This window comes from Belonocnema kinseyi, chromosome 8, assembly GCF_010883055.1.
Source record: "Belonocnema kinseyi isolate 2016_QV_RU_SX_M_011 chromosome 8, B_treatae_v1, whole genome shotgun sequence".
NCBI classification, from domain to species: Eukaryota; Metazoa; Arthropoda; class Insecta; order Hymenoptera; family Cynipidae; genus Belonocnema; species Belonocnema kinseyi.
In genome coordinates, this window is record NC_046664.1 from 96,282,683 (window position 1) to 96,292,400 (window position 9,718).

At 32.5% G+C, this 9,718-nt stretch overlaps 2 protein-coding genes across 3 annotated transcripts in view; one reads left to right on the forward strand and one right to left on the reverse strand.

The window, feature by feature from the left end:
• Positions 1-3,841, reverse strand: part of LOC117178808 (ankyrin repeat and zinc finger domain-containing protein 1-like) — a 29,862-nt gene extending 26,021 nt beyond the window's left edge. Inside the window, exon 1 of the mRNA XM_033370295.1 lies at positions 3,774-3,841. Within this exon, the coding sequence (XP_033226186.1) occupies positions 3,774-3,816 (43 nt within the window). The 5' untranslated portion in view covers positions 3,817-3,841. The remainder of the gene's footprint in view (positions 1-3,773) is intronic.
• Positions 1-9,718, forward strand: part of LOC117178809 (peroxisomal acyl-coenzyme A oxidase 3-like) — a 36,212-nt gene that overhangs the window by 10,560 nt on the left and 15,934 nt on the right. The window contains exons 1-5 of one of the 2 annotated variants that reach the window (XM_033370297.1): positions 1,733-1,881; positions 8,359-8,540; positions 8,647-8,811; positions 8,895-9,050; positions 9,141-9,288. In XM_033370297.1, coding sequence (XP_033226188.1) covers positions 8,382-8,540; positions 8,647-8,811; positions 8,895-9,050; positions 9,141-9,288 — 628 coding nt within the window. In that variant the 5' untranslated portion in view covers positions 1,733-1,881; positions 8,359-8,381. Of the gene's footprint in view, positions 1-1,732; positions 1,882-8,358; positions 8,541-8,646; positions 8,812-8,894; positions 9,051-9,140; positions 9,289-9,718 lie in introns of those variants that run through there. The other variant, XM_033370296.1, reaches the window with a different exon arrangement.

Consider the following 9,718-nt stretch of genomic DNA (forward strand, 5'->3'; position numbering starts at 1 on the left):
TGGGGAACCTTACATAACGGCTTCGTGAGGTTCTTCGCTTGGAGTGATTGCTAGAGAGATTGATCAGCAACCTGGGTCGGAGCAGTGTTGCGGAACGAACATTTTATTTACATAATAGCACGAGATTTCTGGATCAATCTGAAAAATCTCTATCCCATCCACACACTACTCCTTTCCCCTGCCGAGTGAGTCACGCCTACCCCGAAAGGGAAATGGCTTAATGGTATAATAATAATAATTATTTTATTAGGCTTAGACATTCTATGTACGGCTATTCGCAGTGCTCGGAAATTCGAACAATTTATCTCTACAAGAATATTATAACAATCTCTTGAATTTTCTTGAAAAATCAGAAATTCTAATTTTAATCGCACAAAAAATAATTTAAAATAAAACATTTCATTTTGCGAAACTCTTCCTCCCTTTTTTATTAAAAATACAATTTTAGAATTAGCGTTAAAATTCTCTTCGCATTGAAAAAGAAAATAATATAGAAAGTTTTGGTTTTCTTACTTCGCTTGTACTAACCTTTATAATCCATCTACGTAAGTCCTCGCAAGCTTTAGTTTTTACATTTTCGAATTTGGATAAAGAATTTAGCGTTTCGCTTTTCGGTATATAGTTCCCATAGTAGATAAAAATATATTTTACTCTTTGTATTTAGGTATAAAATATCACCTTAGTGAGACCTTAGTGTGCACCTTTGTGCACAAAGACTAGTTAGTATAAACTCAGTTTTAGTCATACAAATAAATATATTCGTCTACGAAGAGGACCATAAAATGTTAAATGTATTTTTTCTAGATTTATAAATCAGCTTTTAAAAGATATTTCTGTTTCCCAACATTATGGGCCAAAAAAACTTTAACGTACTTCACTTAGATTCTTGAATACATATAAAGTCCTTTAGAAATTAAATATGTCAAAATCACCCCATTTCCCCATTTTTTAGTTCATTTCACGCTGTGCACCCTCTATTCGTTCAAAAATATTTTAAAAAAATAAATTTTTGGACAAACGACACAAGCTACAAAAAAATGTATGGACAAAACTTATTCATCGGAAAAAGCTACAAATTTGTGATTAATCGTTTTCTGATAGGATACGTAGTTTTTGTTTTCATTGTAAAAAATAATATTTGAAAAATAAAAAATTAATTAATTTTTTGGAAAAACAGTGCAAGATACGAAAAAAAATAGACAAAAGTTGTGCACCCAAAAAAGAACTACAAATTGTTTAATAATATCTTCTTGAAAGGACGCGTAGGTACATAAGGTACAAAAAAGAGATTAGTAGACAAAAGTTGTTGACCCAAAAAAGATATACAAATTTGTTAATTATTACTTCTTGATAGGATGTGTAGTTTTTATTTTATTCATAAAAACCAACATTAAAAATTAAAAATTAAATTTTGTTTACAAACGACACAAGCTGCGTAAAAATACGAAGATAAAAATTATGTACCCAAAATAGATCTACAGATTTTTTATTCTTAACTTTTTGATAGGATGCGTAGTTTTTGTTTTAATCGTAAAATAGTAGTTTATGTACCTAGACAGTAACGTTGAACTTTATACGAGGATGCAGAATTTTACGTTTGAACCGAAAGCGGGGACGGTAAAACTGCCTCCGAGTATAAAACAACTTTACTGCCGTGGTTCATACGATCCTTTGTCTGAAATAGACAGAATAGGAGCTCTTTTTGGAAAACAGCGCTTGATTGTACCGCATACGCGCGCGCGTGGTGTGACGTTAGAACTCAGTACAATAAAATGCGATTTTACTGCCGATCCGCGGGCAGATAAAGTGCGCTTGTTCTGCCTATTTCAGATAAAATAACATTAAAAATGTTTAAAAAAGATTTGTGAAAAACGACACAAGGTAAGAATAAAAATTAATAGACAAAAGTTTTTTACCCAAAAAAGTTACACACATTTTTTATTGATTATTTTTTTGTTAGGATGCATATTTTTGGTTCGAATCGTAAAAAATAACATTGAAAATTAAAATAAATTATTGTTCTAAAAATACCACACAAGAAGCAATAAAATGTTATGAACAAAAATTCTATTCTTTTATATATAGGTTTCGCACTTTTTTCATTATAAAAACCAGGCAATATTTGTTTCAATATCAATGCATATATATTATGAATTGTAATAATGTAAGTTTATTGAAATGATACATTTTTTAGGGTAGCTGAGAATAAAAATTAATACAAAATAAAATACAAATATTAAAGTAAAATTTGTACTTTATTTTGCAAAACACTGTGTAAGCAGTCCCAGACCGAGGAATACAAATAAATATAATATAATATATATTTGATACAACAGAGTTGAACTGAATGTACCAAAGTTCGCACTTTATATACAAAAACGAATGCCAAGCACGAGATGCGCGATGAGAATGTGTTCGTTAAAGCGAAGGAGCTTTATCAAAAGAGAATTCACAAGCGCCGTGGACATAGGAAATAAGGGACTAGGCATTCCATCCTAACTGGGCGAGCGGGGTTGAATCCACGGGAGGGGGGAGAATTCCATGAGTGGGGAGAGCCGCCATCTTACGATGTGTCATTTGATTATGCGCACGAGCGTTTTTGCTGACAAACTGTGGATGAAAATATAAACATGTGGGGACTGCCATGTTTGTCGCGGGACATCAAAAGGTGGCGGACCTCCCCCCTCATTGCATCACCCCCGAAATGGCATGCCTAGTCCCTTGTTTCCTATGTCCATGACAAACGCCAAATGACAGTTGTCAATGCTTCGACCTTCAATTTTAAAAGCTTTGTGCGTGAGATCCAACAGACGTGTACCCTACCAAACTTACAAATAAAGCTAGCCAGGCGTGAAGAAAATGTGCCCGCGCAGTGGGAAGATTTTCTGAGTTTGGATTTATATCACAAGAGTTACACAGAATGACAGTTTATGTATATGAGGTTAACGTTTTGATAGAAAATGTCATGTTAGCTATTCGATAATAATAATTATGCATGCATAATAATCTCGAGGTTCGTAGCGATACTTTTGTTTTTTCATTCCTTTTTTTCATATTGATTTTCATCACAAGGCCACCACAAGGCACAAAGTGACAGTTGATGTCAGGTTAACGTTTCGACAATAGATATCATGTTCACTTTTTTGATAATAAATGTTATCTTACCTTTCGATAACAATAAATTAAAATTGGGATTGCTAATTATTTATCAGTTCTTTTTAAAGATTTAAAGACGAATACGCAAATATAATACTGCCTTATTAAGGAAAACGCATTACATTAGTGATATTGTCGTTTAATTCGACTTTACAATTACCAAGTAGGTATTAGAAAAAAAATGTTAAGTACCTGCTAATTTGTGTTATTATTTAAGATTTGAAAACTCATACGTTTAAAGTGAAATAATTTTAAAGTGTTAAAATTAAATGAGGAACATACTATCTTGATCAAAAATTTCCCGCAATTTATTTTTAAAATTAAAAATATAAGTTTATTCTTGAATATTGATGTGGTCCCCTTCAAAGTAATTCCCATCGACTGCCACGAGCTTATGCCAGCGCTTGATCCAGCTCTCGAAACATTTTTGATACTCAATTTTCGGTATGCGTATCAGTGACGTTTTCGATTTTTGTATTATCTCCAATCGGCTGCTAAAACGCGTTCCGCGTGGTGGTTTTTTCGGTCGATCGAACAAAAAAAGTCACAGGGAGCTAAATCTGGAGAATTTGATGGCTGCGGAATTGTATTAGTTGAGTTTTTGGTGAGAAACTTACGGATAATGATAGCATTGTGCGACGGTGTATTGTCATGGTGCATTCCAAAAATCGAAATTCGCAAAAAAACAGATGCACTCAAAATTGCGTTACATTTACAAATGTCAAGCTAGAAAGTTGAAATTCGCAGGAAATATTGTTAAAAGGTGTGACAACCTACAGAAACGAAAAAATGTGAATCGGACAGCAGGGGGCGCCACACGGTGATAATTCCGGGAACTTTTTGATCAAGGTGGTATGGTGTAATCAGAAAAGTATCTTTGTCGATTTTCTGGAAAGGCACACTTACATTATGGAAAAGGGATCACAACAGAAAAATTAGACTTACATTAGATCGTTTTTCCTCTGTATGTAACATTTCTGTCAGTTTTAGGTGCAAATCAAACTGAAAATTCCACAAATACTATATATACCTAAAAGTTATATAGTCAAAGGGACCTTCAGGTACGCTTTTGTTTTGTTTGAATTGATACTCTCCCCAATGAAATGTACATACCAGAGGTTTTCTGAGAAAAATCAAGAAGACGCATGGTTGCGCGTTCGATTATCGCTATCCGTACTTTCTTCTTTATTTCTTTATTAACAAAATACTTGTTTATTCCATTTTTCATTAACATGTTATATAATTATGTATTCCTTAGTTTCAATAAAAACTCTATCGTATTTTTATTCTCACTCGTTTGCACAATTGGACCGGTGGCGATCAAAAGGATACGCCCAAAACGCCGTCGTTTCAGTTAGCCCCTAGGTTATATTTTTTTTCAGGTTAAATTTTAATTTTTAAATAACATCCACCGAGAGGAAATTTTATTGCGCATATTTTAGTCTTGCAAATAAATTTAATGACTTTGTTAGTTTTCGAAATAATCAAGGAAATGTTACTTTTTTCTGCAATCACAAAATACAATTTTTTTTGTGTTCAAATCAACATAAGTTCTACAATAATAGAAATTTTGCGATAAAAATGTCAGAAAATATGCACCTTAATATAACGAAATGAACGGCTGTATGAACGGCTGTAAATTAGATATTGAAAATTTCAAAGGCGTCGGAAGCCGAGCGTATTTTCAGAAAATTAAAATTAACGATCACCTAAACTTTTGTTAGGATTCATGGAAGATTTTGGGGTGAACTTCTGAAAAGTGTGTATGCCCGATTTTCTTCGGGCTCCGTGCACTTATGTGTTTTTCCGCGCTGATTACGAACATGATATTGAAAATTAGTGCAAATTTGATTTTAATGGTGAAATCATCAAAAAACCATGAAAATCGTGGGTTGGGTTTATCTCAGCTAATATGCAAAATGGTTTGGGAGCGTTCACATATGAAGTCACGCTTTATTTCAAGCTTTTTACCCCCCCCCCCCCCCCCCCCCCCCGTACCCCTTGCCACTCTCAGTCACGAATTAACGAGACCCCACCTGTAATAAAACGTCACGTTCTTTCGACCCCCTCCCCTTTTACATTTTTTAAAATAATTATAAAATACTTTTTGGAATCTTCTTAAATATGGGAATCAAGAGTTACCTGGACATAATCAAAAATTTAAACCTGATATAATACTGTTTAATACATTTCAGGTTGTCAATTCAAAAAAAGAAAACCCTCCGTGGCATCACGCGCAGAATGACTTGTCCCCACATATGTCAAGATTTGTCACGCTTGACAAGAACTTCTTCCCCCCACCCCTTGGTGCGTGACATAAGTAAACGCTCCCTTTATGGGTGTTTTAAAAATGAAAATTGATATATCTCTGATTTTCTGGGAAACTATCACTTGCAGAAAAAAATTTAAATAAGAAATGTGTATTTCGATGTGATCTACAAATTTTGTTTGAAATATTTTTTTTTTGATTTTGCAAAGTAGCTGAGATTAACCCAAAAAGATAATTGGCTATGATTTATGTGTTTTTTTTGTAGTTTTTGCGGAAAACCTTTTAATTTTCTATTTATTATTGCAATTTTCATTTGCAGTACTTTGTTCCTACTTTAATTTAAAAACAGAAATAATAGAAACTATTGAAGGATAAAGAACTTTAATAAAATGCACAATTGTCCAAATGCGTGATAATAAAAGTACGATAAACAGAGTTTTTATTAAAAATAAGGAAAAAGTCATTATTGAATGGTATAATTGTATTGAATGTTATTCAAACATGGAATAAACAAACATTATGTTTAATAAAAAAATAATAAAGTACGGATAGCAATAATCGAACGCACAACTTTGCAGCTACCAGCCGAGCGCTCTACCATGGAGCTACCGACGCTTCGAAATACTTTTACACCGGCTCGATAGCCATTCGTTCGCAAATTTTTAAATTGAATTTTTGTCGCAAATGGTTCAAAATTTCGTCTTCTTGATTTTTTCTCTGATACACACATTTCATTGAGGAAAGTATAAATTCAAAAAAAGCGTACCTAAAGATACCCTTGTTATTTGAAAGTATTGAGTTGATTAATAATTTAAATTGATGTTAATTCTTTTATTTCCCCTCCGAAATCGAAAATTTAGTGACTGTCCATTTTTGAAGCGCGGCTTCAATTACAGTGAAACCCCGTTATTATACAGGTTTTGGGGCTGACGTTGTTTTCTGTTTGTAAATTCCAGTGAATTTATTTTTTGACCTGTATTAAAAGTTGAACAGTAATTAATTTTACCAGTCGATTCTGAATCCGTTCAAAATTTAAAAAAATGTACAGACCTTAACTCAAACAATTGCGCTATTCTAATTCGAAAGCCTTAGTAGTTTAAGAAATACCAAATTAAAATATTCACAATTCCATTCTTTTATTCAATTTAAAATATTATTAAAATATTGTTTCTGATAAAACATTCCATTGTCAACCTATTAAATTCGAAATCTTCGAATGAAAAAAAAACAACAATGTATTAATATTCAGCAATATTTAAATGTTTAATTAAAATGAGCCATTATAATTTCAATATGAAAAAGTTAAAATTAGAAACTGAATTTTTTGAAATAGAAAGTCTTGAATTGTTAAAATTTCCGAGTATTGAATTTATACCTTGAACGTTACAATTTTTACTGTTTCATTAACAACATTTTTATTTTGGAGTGAAAGTTTTTAAATTTTATGTATAAAGAACAATTATTAATTTGAAATGACTTAAAGTTGAATCATTTATATTCTGAATGAAAAAGTGTCCAGTTTGAAAAATTTGTTAATCGTTCCATTTTTATAATGTTTCTATCTTAAAATTGTCTAAAATGAGATACTTTTGAATATTTACGATTTTTCAATTTATTCTTCCATTCAGAGCATTGTAAATGATAGCGAGGATTTATGTATTTTAACCAGAATTTTTTTAACTGTTCAGTAAATTTATATAAATTTAAAATATTTCATTTTTTCCCAATTTAATTAAAAATGGTTAAATTGAAGAATGATAAAAGCTTGATATTCCTTTAAAAGTTATAAATTCAAAAGCGTTCCGCTTTAAATGTTTTAATTTGCAGTTCAGTATTTATATATTTAAATTAAGCAATTTTCAGCTTTATCCCTTGTGTGCACACCCGGGTTTCCCGTGTACCCACCACGTTATATTTTTGCTTGTAACTGGATTAAAAAAAATCAGCTTCGGGCCTCCAGATCATCTTCATTTGGATCAATTGTAAGCGAATCGTGCATATACTTCATTTAAGATATTTTTTTTGCAAGAACAATCGACTATGTATACCTTCTTGGTGGACACGCCCAGGGTACCAGGGTATTCACCATAGAAAAAATTCAATTTTGAGGGGATTATAACTTCTTTATCAAGATATTTGGCATCTTAACGTGAAATGAGTTGAGTAATGATAGGATACATTAAATTTACGATGATAAAAACCTTTATTTTTCACGTTCTTGACATCTGTGTTTACACATCCGCACCACCGAAAAAGACGATTTGCACTGACTACAGCAATGTCGCAGGCTGTTGCAACACCTTCGCTTCGCCTTTGAAACGAGCTACAGTATCTATGTTGTTTTTAAAATGCCTCTGGCATTTAGAAGAAAGGCAATATGGCGTTAATAACAAAGAAGTATCATAATATTTTATTATAAAGAATTTACATTTAGATGAGCCAACTTTTTCGTACGGAAAAAAACTGGTATGATAAGAGTATCTAAAATTATAATGTTGCGTATTTTGTTATTCAGATATGTTTTATCAATGTTTTTTGTTCCAAGTGATATAGTTGCCTCCCAGTACTATGTCATGTGTAGCTGATCTATTTTTCACTAGTTTTTGTAATTGTGACAACCAGATTTATGGTTCTTACTTCCATACAGTTATTTATAAGCAGGGAAATTAAACATGGTGCTATTTTTTAATAAGTAGATAATAGTATGGGGCACCACTGTCCGTAGTTAATTCGGGCTCTATATTTTGTTTAAATATATTTTTTAATATTCTGTCTCTATCATAAGTGACGTGCATGTACAAAATGAGGCACGAAATTTTGATTCCCCTATTTTCAAATAAGTGGCGAATAAATATGCACACGGAACGATCGGTAATTTATGATGCCATAGTGTACTAGATGCCCTTAAGTAAAAGTATTCTATTTGTTTATAGGAAATTTTAAGTAAAAATTCGCCATGTCTGGGAACACAAAAAGTCACGTATTTGAAGAAAATGCTCAGTGGATGGATGACTTGCCCCCTGGAGGAGATCTTGATAAATATCGTAAATCGGCCACCTTCTGCTGGAAACATCTTCGCATGGTTTTGGAAGATCCTGAGTGTATTCGACTGAAGGTAAACATTTTTATAAAAACTGTATAAATTATTCTTTTTGAATTTCTAATCTCTTAGTCTTATAGAATGAAGAGTTTCATTTTTCTCGAATTTTATATTTCTATAGATAAAGTTATGGAAGGCAATGGAATCCGATCCCGAATTTCATCCATGCCGCGGAAGCACACCCAGCGCTGACGAGCAAAAAAGACGGGCGGCAAGACAACTAGCTCGCCTGCATCACACGAAGCTGCTACCAAAAAATATTGGCCAAGAGAGTTATAGAATTAAGGTAGTCTCATTTTAGATCAATATAGTATTTCTTTGTTTTATTTTCTTGATAAAAATACGAATACGCAATTTTTTATTTCATAGACAGGTTTCCTGATGACACTGAACGAGGCGACTTGTATGTTTGATCCTTCATTATCAGTTAAAATAGCAATTGGAGTTTATCTTTTCGGCAATACAATTCTGAGTTTGGGCACTGATAGACATCTACCAATATTTAATGCCATTTGGACTAAAAAGGTATTTACTCTCGTCTTAGTTTTAAAAAAAAGTATGCAAGAAGAATTTAATAACAATTGAGTGAATAAACTTTATTTTATTGTCCTTAAGTTGCTGGGATGTTATGCCTTAACCGAAGTGGGACATGGCAGCAATACAAAAAGGATGAGAACTACAGCGACTTACGATCCAAATACTCAAGAGTTTGTTCTCCACACACCTGACTTTCATGCAGCTAAGTGTTGGGTTGGCAACTTGGGTAATTATCATTTTTCAGTTCTTATAGTTTTCTCTATAACAAGGTTTTCTGAAAGACAAGTAAGAAATTATATACTCATGTTTATATTTTGTTTATATTTATGTTTATATGGATCGTGCAAAAATAATCTAAAGTAAAGTTTAATGGGGATGTTGAATGGAATGAGATAAATACATTTTTAATAACGCTATGGAGAAAAAAATGGCTTTTTTTTTATTTCTAAAATTTGAAAAAAAATTCTGGTTTACGTTTATTTGCTCCCATTCAAACAGATCTGATGCCACTAAGCTATACAACTGTGCACCAATGAGATCACTTTAGTCGCCATGTTACTTCTCAAAATTGTTGACCAATCAGATGTCGCGGTCAACGCGGTTTTTCACTTGACAGCTGCTTCAGCTGATTATCTAAGCCAGCTCTATGCGTCGCC